This window comes from Musa acuminata, chromosome BXJ2-9 (assembly GCF_036884655.1).
Source record: "Musa acuminata AAA Group cultivar baxijiao chromosome BXJ2-9, Cavendish_Baxijiao_AAA, whole genome shotgun sequence".
NCBI classification, from domain to species: Eukaryota; Viridiplantae; Streptophyta; class Magnoliopsida; order Zingiberales; family Musaceae; genus Musa; species Musa acuminata.
In genome coordinates, this window is record NC_088346.1 from 329140 (window position 1) to 348913 (window position 19774).

Below are 19774 nucleotides of genomic sequence, written 5' to 3' on the forward strand. Positions count from 1 at the left end.
GCCCACGTTTCTTACCACCCTTAAGCTCACGCTCATTGCTCATCATTGCTCCCTAGCCCGCGCTCCTTACTATTGTTGCTCCCATAACTTATGCTCCTTGTCGCTAATGCTCCCCTGGCCCACGCTTCCTATTATCGATCGTCTCTTCAGACTCATGCTATATTAGTTTACATTTCGATATCGTTCGATGTTGTCCGATCTCACTTGTTATCACTAAGTAGAAAAACGAGAAAGAAAAGGAGGAGGAGGGGGAAGGATAAAAAAGAAAAGAATATTTATATTTATTTTAAAAATAATTTTAAAAAATTTAAAATTTATAAAATAAGAAAGTGGGCTTGTAAATAGTAATATCTTTCATTATTTTCGCAGGGATTGTCACTCGGATTCCTCCTGTCCGCTTTCCAAGTAGTTCGGCAGAGGGGTGGAGCGGGCGCACACGCAGGTCACCGCCAGGCTCGGGTTAAAGGGGCGCTTACCTGGTACTTGACTCGGGGGAGACCCCCCGGGAGAAAACAATCCGACGCGACCGGCTCTTTTTCAAGGCGATAAAGCGCATCTTTCCTTCTTATCGTTGTCTCTTGGTGTTCCTTCTTGCTCCGGGGCATAAGGTAAGAGATGAGATGAAGTCACGCTTTCTTGTTTTCTTTCTCCTTGTTATCTGATTGGGTAGATGAATGGCTCCGGCTGGGAATTTGCAACTTGCCTGCTGGGTTTAGGGTTTTAGAGAAAGAGTAGATATGAGGGAGGGAAATAAATCGATCGAGTGCTTCTTTTTAAATTTTAGGTCACTCAAATGGTAATAATAGTTTCTGTTTGTTTGTTTTATTCTGGGTTCTTATTACTATGGGAGATTTGGTTACTTAACGTAACGTTCGAGGCTTAAACCTCGATTTCTAGGAGCTCCTGATTTATCTGGATGAAAGAAGTAAAACATGTTGTTTAGTTTTGGATTGTATTGTCGAACTCAGTATCGGAGAGCATACATCTTGCAAAAGTTTAGGCAGGTATGGATCTTTGTTTTGCTAACAAATATAATATTCATAAGATTTCAAGTAGTTCGAATTCTGAACTGGGTTTTATTATCTGATATGAGGTGGTATTAACTCACAGAATGGAGCTCAATTTTTTATAGGAGGGTGGAGAGTAGAGTGTGGTGCATATTGTAGCAACCTTTGTTTCTTGTTCTCTATCACATGTTGTTTGAGGTCGCCTTTATCTCATGTTAAATATTGAATGAGAAAGATGTATTTATTTCTCCATTGTAATAGTTCAAAATCCATTTTAATATGTCCATAATCTGATTCATTTGATTTTTGCAGTCATTTTATGGCTTCCATTGCATGTAATGCTGGAAGCTCTTTTAACTTATTGAACAGAGAAGCATTCAAGGTATCTCTTAAGAATCACATCCAAGGAAGCTTGAAAAATAATCTCTCTTTGGAAGACTTTCGTACATGGAACACATTTTCACTTTCATCATTTAGAACTAAGGGGCCTTTCCTGTCCTCGCCTTTGAGCTCATTTCGAAGGGTTTTGAGGGCTCCTACTTGTTCCAATTCAGATCCAGGGCAATCCATATTGACTACCAATAATAATGGCGATGCAAATTCTTCAGGTAATATCACTACCATAAACACCAATAATGTTGGTGTTTATGCTGCAACAATAAACTTGATTTAAGACTTTGAACATGTTAATATATGATGCAGGAAGTGCATCTATTATCTATTTAACAATAATACTATTGACATTTATACAGGAAATTGGGTATGTTTTTAAGGAAGCTACAATACTTATTAGTCTATTTTATTTTTAAAAATGAGAAAAAATTTCTGGAGAATTGCCTCTTAAAACCCGTTGTAGAAAATAAACATGTGGCTTCATCATCACCATGGATATCTCTCAAAGCAACATCAAACTTCTGTATGCTTTCGTAATTTGTGTATTTGGTTGTTGTCGATGAATATAAGAAACTAGTATGCCTTTAGATGAGGATTGGTTGTTGAGTAATCAAGAGTTGTTATTCACATTTGTTTAGAAAATGGCAGCAGCAATTAATAAGATTTTTGGGATTTGGTAGTTAAAGGTTGGGAAGCACAGATACAGTGATTTGGGTGCGTCGGACATGAATTCGTCTTTGACATGATCGAACATGTGTCAGACATGTGTCTTTTTTATTTTTATTTTTTTAATTCGTCGGATATGCTATTTGCGTGTCAGACTTGGTGGTCATGTGCGGAGGTGTCAGGAACCTCCGGAATCCTTTCTCACGGATTCAAGGAGGATCTCGACATTAAATACCACTTGTCCTGATCGATCCCTAGTACATCATGGGCTTCCCTTCCAAATCAGCTTGGCTTCCCTTTGTTGCCGTTGTGCGTTGTCAGACCATCTGCCCCTAGTGCCCCTCTGTAGAGTCACGCTCTGTCGTCGTGCGTCGTGGGACCATCCGCTCTAAGCGCCCCTATATAGAGGTAGAGTTGTGCACTGTCATTGGACCATCTGCCCCAAGTGCCCCTCTGTAGAGGCAGAGTCGTGCATTGCCATTGGACCATCCGCCTCAAGAGCCCCTCTGTAGAGGCAAAGTCGTGCAGTGCACTGTTAGACCATCTGCCCCGAGTGCTTCTCTATAGAGGCAGAGTCGCACATTGTCATCATCCCTTTGTAGAGCCTCTTCCTCAACCATGCGGCATCGCAAGCCGAAGGTATACCGTATACTAATGTTTAGCTTTTTTTACCATCAAAAACATTTTTAACATATTATTATTATTTATTCTTTTTGTTTTATTTAATCTGGGATGCTTATTGCTTCTGATTAAACTGTTAACATATTATTAACTTATTTTATTTTTTATTTTTTAATCTTAGTTTTTTACTGATTCTGATTAATCTTAGTTTATTCTTTTAATCTGATTTTTTTACTGATTCTGAATCCCTGATTAAATTGCTATAATAATTTGAATAATCTGTTAATTGAATAAACTGTAATTTTTATAATAATTTGAATAAATTGTAAAATATAATAATTTGAGAAATATATAAAGCTCATGTAAATAAATAAATAAATATATATATATATATATTAAAAAATATGTGTCCTCGTCGTGTTCGTATCCTAATTTATTTTGAATGATTTGTTGCCATTTTCATGTCATGTCATGTTTATGTCTCGTGTCCGTGTATATGCTTCTTAGGTTAAAGGTCCCAGGCATTGAAAAAATGGGAGCTCCTGCTAATGCGAACACACTGTGCAAAGCATTAAATGGAAAATTTTATTTCCAGTTGACCTGATTATCATGCAGTGTATATTTGAATGAGCAGGAAGACAAGATGCATGGAAATGGACTTTTATATATCCAAAAATGCATCCAATATTATGCATATCGAAATGCAAACAGATAAGCTACCTGTTAATGCTTGTTCTTCTTTGAGAACTAAGAGAAATTATGTTTTTACTAAAACCGTGACAATGCAGTCAGTATTTATAATGCAAGTGCCATGTGCGAAATCTGAAACTTCAAGATGAAATTGTAAACTTAGGATAACAAACCTATGGCCGAAGCAAAGTGAATCTATTTTCTGAAGAAAAAGGAATTTAACATTCTTTCATCTGCTTGCATTCCTATTCATGTTTTTAACAGCTGAGATGCTTTTATGGACATGTTCTGGACATAAATTATATTACAAATACATGCAAGCACATTAGGGATAAAAAATTTATTGCAATATTTATTTACTTTATGTTTTATTGCAGAAAGGAGGCTGGTTGTATTGGTTATTGGCGGTGGCGGAAGAGAACATTCTCTTTGCTATGCCTTGAAGCGATCTCCATCCTGTGGTGAAGTCTTTTGTGCCCCTGGTAATGCAGGGATTGCTCACTCTGGGGATGCTACTTGCATATCAGACTTAAACATCTTGGACAATGTGGCTGTGATCTCATGTTGCCATACAAGGGGAGTTGAGCTAGTTGTTGTGGGCCCAGAAGCTCCTCTTGTGGCTGGACTTGTTGATGATCTTACAAAGGCTGGAATCCCAACTTTTGGCCCTTCAGCTGCGGCTGCAGCACTGGAGGGGTCGAAAGACTTCACAAAGAAGTTGTGTGACAAATATGGAATCCCCACTGCAAAGGTTAATAGTTACTTAGATTTTGAATACCATTTCCCTGTCTAATGGTGTAATGTCTCGTGAAAAATGATAACCATTTTTACTAATAGATAAAAATGTTACCAAGTTATATATAGTTGATCTTGAGTCCTCTTAAGACGATTGAATCCTTAATACTCACGTAATGCTATCACTTTAAAATCCATCATGGCAGCCCCATATTGACTAGATCTGTTGAACATTATATATAACACTTAACAATTTAGAAACCAAAATTCATTTGATTTGTATATATTTTGTGTTTATCAAATAACCCAAAGCGAGCATCTCTTGATGAAATTATGAACGGTTGACCTTGATCTAAATATTATTAGATGACTGCAAACAAAAACCAACTGTTTTTTACTTCTTTATTTTTAATCAAATTAATATATACCTATACTGTAAAATTACTTATTTTTCTTTCCACTTGGTGCATGAGAATACTTCAAAGCATGAAATTTCATGTCTCTATCATTTTTAAATGATCTATATCATGTTCAATGAAGTTGGTTTTCAAATTGAATCTGATGATTGATCTTGAGGATCGAGATCTTAATCCTCCTATTGGGATTCTATCACAACTCTCTCTCTCTCTCTCTCTCTCTCTCTCTATATATATATATATATTCATCTATATGCATGTGTACATAGCTGTTGCATATATATGCATGTCCAAGCTTTGGGGAGTTTTGTGCATGTTACAGTGCTGATGACTATGCTAGAAATGAAATGTTTCATTTATAAGAAATCCTGCAGAATGCTTATTCTTCATACTATCATAGACAGCACTATCATAGACAGCGGATAACCTTTTCTAGAGTATCACCTCATGGTCCCAAGTTATTCTACCATATTTTAATTTTTTTCTTTCTTTCTTTCAGAGTTCCATTTTGATGGAGACAATGGGTAATTTTCATGTTCATATATCTGTGTTAAGTTCATTTTCAATGTTATTGCTCTTTCTTAACTTTTAAATACTGTCTTTCTTGGATTAAGGTGGAACCTCAGAACTTTCTTGGGTTAGTGATGTGTGCTTATTTTTAGGTACACATTATCAATGTTGCTTGGTTTGTTTGCAGTACAAGACCTTTGCAGACCCATTGGAAGCTAAAGAGTATGTTAAAGAGCAAGGAACACCCATTGTTGTTAAGGCTGATGGATTGGCTGCTGGGAAGGGAGTTATTGTGGCAATGAACATACAAGAGGCATTTGATGCAATAGACTCTATGTTGGTGGCCAATACTTTTGGTTCTGCTGGTTCACGAATTATTATTGAGGAATTCCTCGAGGGCGAAGAAGCTTCTTTCTTTGCTCTGGTGGATGGTGAAACTGCCTTACCTCTTGAGTCAGCCCAAGATCACAAAAGAGTTGGTGATGGTGATACTGGTCCAAATACGGGTGGAATGGGTGCATATTCCCCTGCTCCAGTCTTAACAAGTGAGCTACAGTCTTTGGTGATGGAATCAATAATTCATCCTACAGTGAAGGGAATGGCAGCAGAAGGTTGCAAATTTGTTGGTGTGCTGTATGCTGGGATTATGATTGAGAAGAAAAGTGGTTTGCCCAAGCTTATTGAGTACAATGTGCGTTTTGGAGACCCAGAGTGTCAGGTTCGTAGCTGCTGGAAATTTTCTGAAGTATTTCTAGTTTCATTATTTGGATATATGGTATCATGCACATGCAGCATGCGTTTTGTTAGCTATGTTATATTGTTCTCGTCTGTTGTCTTCCAAAGATTACAATTTGTTAAATATGTTATTTAAGTATCTACAAATGTTTTGATTGTGATTTATTAGTGATGGTGTCATGAGTACCGTCGACTGATGAGTCTGCACGGTTGGTCCACTGCCGAAGGTGCAAACTTATCCAGGTGCCTCTTCCTGGCTGATGTGGAAGACTTGGTGAGGTGAGATCGTATAGGCTGCTCGGTTGGAAGCCGTTCTATTGGTGAGGACCCGGTTCGGGATGGCTGGGTAGGCGGAGTGGGATCTTTCTAGTTGCAAGGTTCCTCCTTGGGGCTGGGTCGTCCAGGTGTCCTTGGGCGGCTGGCTATCCTACATAACAGGCCGGCGCCGGGGGTTGCCCAGTGCGACCCCTCCGATGCTTAAGTTAACGAAGGGGAGAAGACAATAATATCATCTGTGTAAATGAGAGAGTAGAGAGAGAGAGAGCCTCTCCCTCAGCGTGAGTTAAGCGTGAGTTAATGGATTCCTTTTTATACCTGATCCCTGGGCTTTTTTACTGGCTGTTGTAGGATAAGATCACGTTAACCGGATGATTATTCTGGTCTCTGATCTTGAGAAGGTTGGGCGATTATTGTCAATCATTGATGCAGGACATATTGGGATGCACTACGGCGCTTTTTCGGGGCTGGTGACTTGGAGTCCTGCTTAGGTATTGGCCTCCATGGCAGATGAGCTGGCATGGGGCAAAATCGTCCTTATCATTTGCCCCCCTTTGAAAGGGCGTCCTTCAGGGCCTTTCTCCGGAGGGCGCATTTGCATGCTCTTCTGTTGGGTGCGTGCTTTGATGGAAGTCTGTTGGTTGCCGTGTCGAGATCGCATCGATAGGACCGTGGTACGGTCCTAGGGTCTTCATGCTGAGTGCACGACTAGGGAGCGTGTAAGCTCGGCCTAGGTGCATCCCTTGGGTCTTCATGTCGAAGTGCACAACTAGGGAGTGCGTAGGCTCGGCCTAGGTGTAGCCCTCGAGACTTCACGTCGAGGTGCATGTGTCACGACTCGAGTCTGATGAGCCAACTGGCCAATAACTCCATTTTGGTCCTTCAACCACGGACCAAAATGCTTAAGCGGGAGTTAACGTAGTACACTCATCAAGCCCATATAAGCTAATTATACACATTGCCCACTTCCGATGTGGGACTAATGGGATGTTACAGCATGGCTCGAGAGCGAGTCTTTTTTAACTCTTACTCATTCGATGTGCAGGTCTCGGGTCTTCATGCCGAGGTGCATGACTAGGGAGCGTGTAGGCTCAACCTAAGTGCAGCCCTCGGGTCTTCATGCCGAGATGCACGGCTAGGGAGCGCATAGGCTCGGTCTAGGTGTGGCCCTCGGGGTTTCACGCCGAGGTGCATGGCTCGGGAGTGAGTCCTTTTTAACTTTTACTTATCCGAGGTGCCACCCTTGGGTCTTTATACTTAGGTGCTCGGCTAGGGAGTGCGTAGGCTCGACCTAGGTACAGCCTTCGGGGCTTCTCGCTGAGGTGCACGGCTAGAGAGCGCGTAGGCTCAGCCTAGGTGCAGCCCTTGGGGCTTCTCGCCGAGGTGCACGGCTAGGGAACTCGTAGGCTCAGCCTAGGTGTAGCCCTCGGGTCTCCATGTCGATGTGCATGGCTAGGGAGCACATAGCCTGGGATAGGATTAGGTTAACCGCTTGATCATTTTGATCTCTGATCTTGATAAGGTAGGGTGGTTATTGACAGTCATTGATGCGGGGCACATCGGGACGCATTGCGGCGCTATTTCGGGGCTGGTGACTTAGAGCCCTATTTAGGTGTCGGTCTCGGTGACAGATGAGCTGGCATGGGGCAAAATCGTTCGCATCAATTAGATACAATTTTTGTGCACTATAAAACTTGATGTTCCCAAGCTTAATTATGAGTAGTAATTGGGATATTATATAGATTCCTAAAATGAATAAGTCTCTTCAATTTTTTTTTTCATTTTGTTCCAGTGAGCTTTTCTGGCTGATATTGCATTTATATGTTTTTAGATTGAATTAGTTGTTGATGTAGAAGTTAGATTCCAGCCTCTTCCTCACTAATGGTGTTTTACTACAGCAAAATCGTGTTAGTGACATTCTTTAAATCTACTTGGATATTCTTAAATTACTAAAAGCCTCCTTGATGGAATTTCTTGGATAGGTTCTCATGATGCGTTTGGAGTCCGACCTGGCACAAGTACTGCTTGCTGCTTGTCGAGGAGAGCTGGGTGGGGTGTCACTTAGTTGGTCACCTGGATCAGCTATGGTAATTGTGATGGCAAGCAATGGTTATCCAGGGTCTTATGAGAAGGGAACCATCATTAAAAATCTTGAAGAGGCTGAGCTTATTGGCCCAATGGTTAAGATATTTCATGCAGGAACAGCACTAGACTCAGAGGGCAACTTCATTGCCAACGGTGGGCGTGTGCTTGGCGTCACTGCAAAAGGAAAGGATTTAGCAGAAGCCAGAGATAAAGCTTACAAAGCATCTGAAGTAATCGACTGGCCTGAGGGGTTCTTTCGACGGGATATAGGTTGGCGAGCACTTTCTCATATATACACAAAGACTAGTTGATTAGCAGATGATGCTCAGAGATTTGGGACTGATGGTTAATGTCACAGGAAAGTGTTCTGAACTTTTTTTGTTCTTTGTTTTTTTCTCAATAATGTTGTCAACCTGAAATTAGACAACAACATGCAAATGTTTGTTTGACATGGTTAGATGAAATCCAAAGTTGTGGGAGGGAGGAAACTCTATTTATATTTTGTGTGAAATGACATTGTGATCTGTTCCCAATCGCTGGCTTCTGTGGTTCCCTTTTTAGGGGTCAAGTATGTATAACAAAAAGATACAGAGAGAGGAATAAGTCCTATGTTCAAGTGTTTATCCATTAGGATTTGTAAGGTGTGGCTAAGCATCGCGCAGCAGAAGTTGGGTCGACATGAGTAGAAAAGTATTCTCCATCGAGTCCGAAGCTATTCTGTTGCTGCTGAGCTTCTACTTGAACGGTGTCGTCGCATCTTTTCTCACACCATAGAGCAGGTTCAGTTGTAGACTTGCTGTTTCCTTTTTGGTAATATATTAATATATTTATACATAATAAACTTGGATGGGAAAAGGGAAATCTTGGAATATGTTGCATGTGATTTTTCCTAGCAGAGATGTTATTGTTGGGATGGTCCCACACGTGTCAAGATTTAAATAAATAAATAAATTCTAATCCTAACTTATGATGCAAGATAAAAAATAATAAGAAAAATAAAATGGGAGAAGGTTGGAGAAAACATAGGTTTCCTTTATAGAACAAGAAACTCACGGGAGGATGATTGGTGTAGATTTTTGAGTCTTCACTCACTATATGTGTTTTTGATACAAGAAGATCATTAGATAGATCGTTATACATCTTTGAGAAATCTTCACCTACTCTAATTCATCTATATCTCTTTATGAGAGTCAAACTTTTCTAGCTCATATGTCTCGGACATATTTTGTTTTGTGTTGTGACAAATTTCTCTTTACATGAGTTAGATTTTCTCGATATGCATCTCCAGTATATTTGGTCTTGTACCTTTATCATGACATATTTTTCTTCATACGGATCAGATTTTTTTAACTCATACATTTCAAACACATTTTATCTTCTACCATAAGTAAAAATTAATGAAATACAAATATTGCTCAATTTTAACTGACTTCAATTTTAACCATATATCATTTTAAATTGATCTAAAATGATTTCAGTAAAAACCTTGACTCATCAATCACTCATCCGACACTTTCTAAAGGTTTTGATATGTTGTTCGCTGTTTCAACATCTCCTTTGATCTTTCAGCAATGCAGCATTTGTGTTCATGAAGAAAAGTTTACACAGCACTTTAACGCTAATCTGTCGTCGAGAATGTATCGAATAATTTATTACATAGTCATTTAGTTCCATGCATGCTAATACCCAACTATGCACTGGCTTTCACTTTACGACTGTGACTTCACCTAGCATTTATTAATTCCAGTATCCAAAACACAAACAGCAAAAGCTCGTATCATTAGCACAGGAGTGCTGTATAAACTGTTTCTCAAGAACACAGATGCTCCGTAACACCATTTCATTTATTGTCAATTGTTAAGATAAAAGACAATCTCATAGCAAGACTGGAAAGTCAATGTAACTAAAGCATGATAGATAGCATGTCTTCTACGGGCACTTGGGACGACCGCCATGGGTCTTCATGTTAGCATAGCAAGGACAGACTTCCCTGTTGCCGTCGGTGCCCGGTGGAACGCAGTTACAGCGGCTACAGCATGTGTTGCACGCCCTGTTGCACAAATTCGGCCTACTTGACTTGCTGCAGCGGTACGCACACTTGGAACCACAGTCTGCGCAATAAGAATAATCTTATCAGATAGATGCCTTCAAACAAGGTTACATATATCATCATAAATTTTGACTTACCAATTTTTTGTGCATCAACTACATGTTGTCCATTGAAGGTGTAAAGCTGCAGATCATGGAGAATTACTTAACAGGAATATACAAAACGGAGACCTCTGATGCAGATGCTAGTAAATTGCATGAGAAAGCAGAAGCAACATGGCATTGGAGTGCATGTATCTTAACATGTAGATAGATTCCACAAAATAACAAAATTATGCAGACTCACCTCCACCATAACCAGTAGGAGAAACACCACAAGCAGGATCCTCGACTTGGCCATGAGGGAGGGGAGCTATGTCGAGAAGAATGAGGAGAAGAGGGTGCTATAATATGAGACTTATGTTGATCAGAATGAGGAGAAGCGTGCCCCTTTTATAGGTCTGCATCTTGTTAGTGTTTCTTTTTTCATTTGGAAACTCATTTTTTTTTGTTGCAAATATTCTTTCTTTAATAATAAGGCATTGAAGTTTTTAATTTTTGGAATTTATATAATTGGTGTTTTTATCTTATTTTAGGAAACTTTAATTGTTGAAATTTATATTTACTATGATTTTAATTCAAGATGGACGTATATAAAGACTTAGGATTTTTCAACCAAATTGATGACTTTCTCCATAAGAAAATTTCTCATTCCTTTTCTCTGTTACCATAATATCTCTTCTCTCATTCTCGTGAATATGCATCACAACTTCAGTGTCTAATTCATGCACAAAGAAAACATGATAGTGCATAACATAAATCATTCGAATTAATGATTGTTATAAAATAATTTTAATTGATAACATACCTTGATTCATTAATAAATATTTTATTGGATCTCCCGAGAAAACCAAATTTCTAAAAAGACAATCTCGATAAAATTCTCATCTCTCTCCTTTCCGCTTATATTTTGATGCGTATTATTAATGAAAATAATATAAAATGAGAGATATATACTTGGTTAATCAAAAATTTAAAATTATTTGACATTAATCTTAATCCCCGTAAAATACACTTTCAAAATGAACTAGTAAAAGTTTCTCGGGTTTATTATGCATCATCATCATAGAATAGATGCTATGATTTTAATTAAAGATGAATGTATATAAAGATTTGAGATTTTTCAACCAAATTGATGACTTTTTCCATAAGAAAATTTCTCATTCATTTTCTTTTGCCATAATGTCTCTTCTCTCATTCTCGTGAACATGCATCACAACTTCAGCTATCTAATTCATGCACAAAGGAAACATTATAGTGCATAACATAAATCATTCGAATTAATGATTGTTATAAAATAATTTTAATTGATAACAAACCTTGATTCATTAATAAATATTTTATTGGATCTCCCGAGTAAACCAAATTTCTAAAAAGACAATCTCGTTAAAATTCTCATCTCTCTCCTTTCCGCTTATATTATGGTGCGTATTATTAATGAAAATAATATAAAATGAGAGATATATACTTGGTTAATCAAAATTTTAAAAATATTTGATATTAATCTTAATCCCCATAAAATACATTTTCAAAATGAACTTGTAAAAGTTTCTCGAATTCATTCTGCATCATCATCATGGAATAGATGTTACGATTTTAATTCAAGATGGATGCATATAAAGACTTAGAGATTTTTCAACCAAATTGATGACTTTCTCCGTAAGAAAATTTCTCATTCCTTTTCTCTTGCCATAATTTCTCTTCTCTCATTCTCGTGAATATGCATCACATCTTCAGCTATCTAATTCATGCACAAAGGAAACATTATAGTGCATAACATAAATCATTCGAATTAATGATTATTATAAAATAATTTTAATTGATAACATACCTTGATTCATTAATAAATATTTTATTGGATCTCCTGAGGAAACCAAATTTCTAAAAAGACAATCTCGATAAAATTCTCATATCTCTCCTTTTCGCTTATATTTTGATGCGTATTATTAATGAAAATAATATAAAATGAGAGATATATACTTGGTTAATCAAAATTTTAAAAATATTTGACATTAATCTTATTCCCCATAAAATATACTTTCAAAATGAACTCGTAAAAGTTTCTCGGGTTCATTATACATCATCATCATGGAATATATGCTATGCTTTTAATTCAAGATGGACGTATATAAAGACTTGGGATTTTTCAACCAAATTGATGACTTTCTCCATAAGAAATTTTCTCGTTCCTTTTCTTTGTTGTCATAATGTCTCTTCTCTCATTCTCATGAATATGCATCACAACTTCAGCTGTCTAATTCATGCACAAAGGAAATATTATAGTGCATAACATAAATCATTCGAATTAATGATTGTTATAAAATAATTTTAATTGATAACATACCTTGATTCATTAATAAATATTTTATTGGATCTCCCGAGGAAACCAAATTTCTAAAAAGACAATCTCGATAAAATTCTCATCTCACTCCTTTCCGCTTATATTTCGATGCGTATTATTAATGAAAATAATATAAAATGAGAGAAATATACTTAGTTAATCAAAATTTTAAAAATATTTGACATTAATCTTAATCCCCATAAAATACACTTTCAAAATGAACTCGTAAAAGTTTCTCGGGTTCATTATGCATCATCATCATGGAATAGATGCTATGATTTTAATTCAAGATGGACGTATATAAAGGCTTGATTTTTCAACCAAATTGATGACTTTCTCCATAAGAAAATTTCTCATTCCTTTTCTCTGTTGTCATAATATGTCTTCTTTCATTCTTGTGAATATGCATCACAACTTCAGTTGTCTAATTCATGCACAAAGGAAACATTATAGTACATAACATAAATCATTCGAATTAATGATTGTTATAAAATAATTTTAATTGATAACATACCTTGATTCATTAATAAATATTTTATTGGATCTCCCGAGGAAACCAAATTTCTAAAATGACAATCTCGATAAAATTATTATCTCTCTCCTTTCCGCTTATATTTTGATGCGTATTATTAATGAAAATAATATAAAATGGGAGATATATACTTGGTTAATCAAAATTTTAAAAGTATTTGACATTAATCTTAATCCCCATAAAATACACTTTCAAAATGAACTCGTAAAAGTTTCTCAGGTTCATTATGCATCATTATCATGGAATAGATGCTATGATTTTAATTCAAGATGGACGTATATAAAGACTTGAGATTTTTCAACCAAATTGATGACTTTCTCCATAAGAAAATTTCTCATTCCTTTTCTCTGTTGTCATAATGTCTCTTCTCTCATTCTCGTGAATATGCATCATAATTTTAGCTGTCTAATTCATGCACAAAGGAAACATTATAGTGCATAACATAAATCATTCAAATTAATGATTATTATAAAATAATTTTAATTGATAACATTTCGTGATTCATTAATAAATATTTTAATGGATCTCCCGAGGAAACCAAATTTCTAAAAATACAATCTGGATAAAATTCTCATCTCTCTCCTTTTCGCTTATATTTTGATGCGTATTATTAATGAAAATAATATAAAATGAGAGATATATACTTGGTTAATCAAAATTTTAAAAATATTTGACATTAATCTTAATCCCCATAATATACACTTTCAAAATGAACTCGTAAAAGTTTCTTTGGTTCATTATGCATCATCATCATGGAATAGATGCTATGATTTTAATTTAAGATGGACGTATATAAAGACTTGGGATTTTTCATCCAAATTGATGACTTTCTCCATAAGAAAATTTCTCATTCCTTTTCTCTATTGTCATAATGTCTCTTCTCTAATTCTCGTGAATATGCATCACAACTTTAGCTGTCTAATTCATGCACAAAGGAAATATTATAGTGCATAACATAAATCATTCGAATTAATGATTATTATAAAATAATTTTAATTGATAACATACCTTGATTCATTAATAAATATTTTATTGGATCTCCCGAGGAAACCAAATTTCGAAAAGGACAATCATGATAAAATTCTCATCTCTCCTTTACACTTATATTTTGATACGTGTTATTAATGAAAATAATATAAAATGAGTGATATATACTTGGCCAATCACATTTCAAATTTTAAAAAGATTTAACATTCATCTCAATCCCATAAAATGCACTTTCAAAAAGTGAACTCACGAAAGTTTTTCGGGTTCATTATGCATTATCGTGAAATATATGGTAACCTATAGAAGGTTAGGACGATCGTTGATATATGACCTTGTAAGTCAGTCAAGGAGGTCCAATAGCTTATAGGTAAGGTGACAACCCTCAATCACTCCCTATCTCGAATGAGGGATAGGTGTCTACTCTTCTTTTAGATGCTAAAGAACCCAAAGATATTTGTATGGACAGAAGAATGCTAGATGGCATTCAATAGTCTTAATGATCATTTGGTCGAGCTGTCGCAGCTCAAGTCTCGGAACCCTAGCGAGTTGCCAAGCCTATGCTTGAATACGACTAAGCTTGCCACTAGTTTGGTCATAATTCTAGAAGAGGAGGGAGCCCAGATGTCGATCTACTATATCAACTATGTATTCACTAGGGCTAAGCTATGGTATCCCAGGTGGTGAGAAAGTTGAGCCAACTTATTTCCAAGCACATATAGTGCAAGTGATTACAAATCAGCTACATGGATAGATTTGGTCCAACCCACTATGTCAAGCAGGCTATTGAAATGGATGATCGAGCTCGACAAGTTTGGCCTCCTATATTCTCCAAGGATAATGATAAAGGCTCAAGCTCTAGAGGGCTTCATCGCTGAGTTTATTCCACCTACCCAACTGATAAACCTACTCACCTGACCATAATCCTCTTCATCGATGGGTTGACAACCATTGAAGGGGGTGGAACTGGACTTGTTTTCAAAAGCCCTAATGTGTTGGTCTATGATCGTTTGGTCTTAATGATCATTTGGTCGAGCTGTCGCAGCTCAAGTCTCGGAACCCTAGCGAGTTGCCAAGCCTATGCTTGAATACGACTAAGCTTGCCACTAGTTTGGTCATAATTCTAGAAGAGGAGGGAGCCCAGATGTCGATCTACTATATCAACTATGTATTCACTAGGGCTAAGCTATGGTATCCCAGTAATGGTGGTGAGAAAGTTGAGCCAACTTATTTCCAAGCACATATAGTGCAAGTGATTACAAATCAGCTACATGGATAGATTTGGTCCAACCCACTATGTCAAGCAGGCTATTTAAATGGATGATCGAGCTCGACAAGTTTGGCCTCCTATATTCTCCAAGGATAATGATAAAGGCTCAAGCTCTAGAGGGCTTCATCGCTGAGTTTATTCCACCTACCCAACTGATGAACCTACTCACCTGACCATAATCCTCTTCATCGATGGGTTGACAACCATTGAAGGGGGTGGAACTGGACTTATTTTCAAAAGCCCTAATGTGTTGGTCTATGAGTAAGTCCTCTGCTTCGGGTTTAAGATATCAAAAAATGAAGCAGAGTATAAGGCTCTCTTGTCTAGCCTTTGATTGATAAGGGAGCTCATTGTTTTGAGATTAGCATTCTATAGTGATTACCAACTAGTGGTAAACCAAGTCTAGCTAGACTTGAAGGCTCGAGAAATGGCAATTGTGGAGTACCTCACCAAGGTTCAAAAATGAGCTCCTTATTACTTAAAGCTTGAAATCTTCCATGTGCCTCAAGAGAAGAACACCCGAGCCAATGCGTGTTGGCAAGGTTGACCTCGGCTTGAACAATGAAGGACAGACACATGCAAGTTGAGATATTATAAGTGAGAAGCATCAACATCTTACAAGTCTCCCAAGCCAGAGGTGGGTCATATTGGATGAATAACATTCTGTGATACAAAAGAGATGACATGCTCTAGACCGATCAAGCCTCGACAATGTGAATTAAGTACCACTAGGCATGGTACTACATAATAAATGACTGATTGTATCATAGGTGCTTCAATCAAATGCTTCTTAAATGTCTATCCCCTTGAGAGCCCAAAAGTATCTGGGTCAAGGTGCATGAGGGGGTGTGTGGCGAGCACATTGAAGGTTGGATGCTTGCCTACAAAGTCCTACGTTAAGGATACTATTAATCAACACTAACGAGGATGTAATGGCCTATGCTCAGAAGTGTGATAGGTATCAGAGGTATGTTCGAATCTAGCATTAGTTGGTGGTATATCTCAGCTCAATCGACTACAAATAGCCCTTCGTTCAGTGAGGAATGAACCACCTCAAACCCTTCCCACTAGCCTCAAGGCAACGCTAATTCATAATAGTCAGGGTGAACTACTTTAGTAAATAGGTTAAGGTCGAAGTACTCATCTCTACTATTGAAAGATAAGTCGAAGGGTTCATTTTGAGGAATATCATTACCTGGTTCAGAATCCTGAGAGCCATTATCACCGACAATGGATATTCAACAATCTCAAGTTCAAGGAATATTATCGATCCTTTGGCATCCAATTGAGATTCAACTCAATAGTCCACCAATAGACCAATAACTTGGCTGATGTGATAAATCAAACCATATTATAGGGGCTCAAGAAACAAGTGATAGGCATGAAGGGCACTTGGGTCAAGGAGTTGCCTAGGATCCAATGGGCCTCATAAATGATGATGAAGTTTAGGTTGGGCAAATTGCCATGCAACCTAGCATTTGACATAAAGGCCTTCCTACCCGCCAAGATGAAGTTCTTGACCCCTCGAGTTAAAAGTTTTGACAATACCACATCCAAGGAGGGACTTCGTGTAAGACTAGACCTCATTGATAAAGTTTAAGTTGATAATCATTTGAAGATGCTTAACTACAAAAAGGTCATCACACAACTCTATGACAATGACATCCAGCCTTGGTCCTCTAAAAGGTTGAGATAAATAACTCGATGCATTCCCCATGAAAAGTTAGCCCCTAGTTAGGAAGGACCTTATCAAGTCATCAAAGTGGTCTGAGATGGGACCTACCATCTTAGAACGATGGAGGGTTTGCTATTACCACTAATGTGACATATATCCAACCTTAGAAAGTTCTAACCCTAGCTCAAGAAGTGTCGACGTGAGTTGCTTGACCAAGGAGATATACCGAGAAGATGTGTCGACAACCAACTTTGAAGAATGTCCAACATGAAGTTCTATAAATCAATTGATTAGTATAGATTTGAAGATGGGGAATAACTCTAGGCTATCATTGAAGGGGATCTCTAATACTCCTCAACCTCCAACTCTGGGCGTCTCGCATTGAATCTACTAGTCATAAATGTCCTACAAGCTAATAATACGAGTGATGACACATGTGACATGATACACACTCTTTTTACTTATAATTATTTATTAGCATTTTTTCTCACTTTATGTTGCTAGTTGCATATATTGTGATGTTCATGAATCTATGCAATAAGAATCAGATCATAATGAGATCATGATAATGAAACCGGTTCACATTTAAACATAAACCATAAATGATTTTGGTCATAGGTTACTCGAGAGGGACATCGAGATAACCAGATATACTGGTACACTATATACCCGTCCATATGATAGAGGTGACTGATCTCATAGTTGCTTATGTGGGGACACTAGGGATATCATGTAGATGCTCATTGGAGAATGAGTTTACTGATTGATCTACTAACGGAATGTTGGATAGTTGATGATACCTCATTATCAGACAACAATTTTATCGTCTCAATGTTGAATCTAGTCGTTAGATTTGAAACACCAAAGATGTCCTATATGAGTACTCCACTTTTTGATATCGAACTTATAGGTTTAGAAATTCCAAATCTAGTACAACCGATCATCGGGAGTGGTAACCAACCTTATAATGGCTATTGAGTGTCAATAGAGGATCATCCACTCTTACTATCATGAGAGGAATATTCTATATGTTCTTGCTCAGATAATTCCCTAGTTATGGTCATTTGGATTGAGAAAAAAAGAGTTATCTGGGAGAATCCGATTAAAGCGATGCTCAAGTAGAAACCGTATGGGCATGATAGTGTCATGCCCGGAATACGGTCTTTAGAATATTAGATGAATGAGGGACTATAGATACATGATAACTGAGAATAGACATGTCTAATGGATTGAATTTCCATGTATCGTCTGTGGATTGTGATGTAGTGGCATAGTACATCCACAGTCGATTAGTCGAGTGAATTATTATATAAAAAATAATTCATTGAGCCAAAAGGAGTTCTGACATATATGACTTATGGCTAGCTCTATATTGAGCCTAGAGAGTCACACACATATGGTAGGTATTACGACAAGTAGAGGTTCGAATATGAGATATCCACTAGAGCCCCTATTTTATTATATATCAGTAAGCCCTTGAATCATTGAATCCTATGGATGAGATCCAATAAGAGCCAATGAGAGATTATTGGATAGAGATCCATTAATCTAAGTGACTTGGGTAGTTGGATGAAGATCCAATACCCAATAGGGCAAGATCTATTTGAAAATGTACCTAAGATACCTACCTTGGGCTAAGCAATAAAAATGTGCTCATGACACCTCCCTCAAGCTAAATATGGAAAATACGCTTAAGATGTCTCCTATAGGCTAAGCATAGAAAATGTGCTTGAGATGTCTCCCTCAAGCTGAGCAAGGAAAATGCGTCTAAGATGTCTCTCTCAAGCTAAGTATAGAAAATATGCCTAAGATATCTCTCTCAAGCTAAGAAAAATGCTCATGAGATGTCTTCCTCAAGCTAAACATGAAAAATGCACCTTGGACTACATATGGAAAATTAGCGAGACTCCTCCCTTAATCTAAGTACGGAAAATACACTAAGCATGAAAAATATTCTCAAGACATCTCCCTCGAGCTAAAAATGAAAAATACACCCAATACGCCTCCCTTGAGCCACTCAAGACTCTTCCCTGAGATAAGCATGAAAAATGTGCTCGAGACACCTCCCTTAAGCTAAGCATGAAAAATGCACTCGAGATATCTCCCTCAGGCTAGGCATGTCAAGTGTGCCTAAGACACTTCTCTTAGGCTAAATGTAATAATGTGTCTAAAGTTTTCACCTTCGATTTAGTGAGACACTACACTCGAGGCACCCTCCGAGGATGAGAAACCTAAACCCTAACACATAAAAACAACACCTAAGAGATCCATTCGTCATGCCTCGAGTTAGAGTTGGATGTGCCTTGATGCCTACAAGAAAACCTCGCAAACATTTTAGGTGATATGAGGGGGTGGGGAAGGAGCTTTTATCTAACCCTTTTTGAGAATATCCTTCGAGCATATAACATATATTAGTATGAATGTATAATGCAGTATCATGTATGTCAAATATAGTGTTATTTATCCTTAATCTTAGCTTTTTGTTTATTCTATGATCGAACTTTCAGTAAACAAGTTATAATGATTTTCATATTAAGATTTATAATGATGCATGATTTTTTATTTACGTCTTAGTATGAAGTCAACTAAATGTTATGCCTTATCTAAATAGACTCATTAGAATGAACCAAAGATCTAAATAGCCCTCATCGCAATGTTTATAAATTTTATATTGCTATCGTGAATTAATG

At 37.3% G+C, this 19774-nt stretch overlaps 1 protein-coding gene across 1 annotated transcript; it reads left to right on the forward strand.

Annotated features, from left to right (window-relative positions):
* Nucleotides 1-388: 388 nt before the first annotated feature.
* LOC108952824 (phosphoribosylamine--glycine ligase-like) lies at nt 389-8631 on the forward strand. Its single transcript, XM_065123904.1, has 5 exons — nt 389-608; nt 1320-1615; nt 3755-4128; nt 5226-5756; nt 8032-8631. The coding sequence occupies exons 2-5, from the start codon at nt 1327-1329 to the stop codon at nt 8443-8445; spliced, it is 1608 nt and encodes a 535-aa protein (XP_064979976.1). The 5' UTR covers nt 389-608; nt 1320-1326; the 3' UTR covers nt 8446-8631.
* Nucleotides 8632-19774: the final 11143 nt, after the last annotated feature.

Coding starts and splice junctions, on each gene's coding strand:
- LOC108952824 (XM_065123904.1), top strand. CDS start 1,327: ATGGCTTCCATTGCATGTAATGCTGGAAGCTCTTTTAACTTATTGAAC. Junction 1,616..3,754: donor TGGCGATGCAAATTCTTCAG/GTAATATCACTA, acceptor GTTTTATTGCAG/AAAGGAGGCTGGTTGTATTG. Junction 4,129..5,225: donor ATGGAATCCCCACTGCAAAG/GTTAATAGTTAC, acceptor GTTTGTTTGCAG/TACAAGACCTTTGCAGACCC.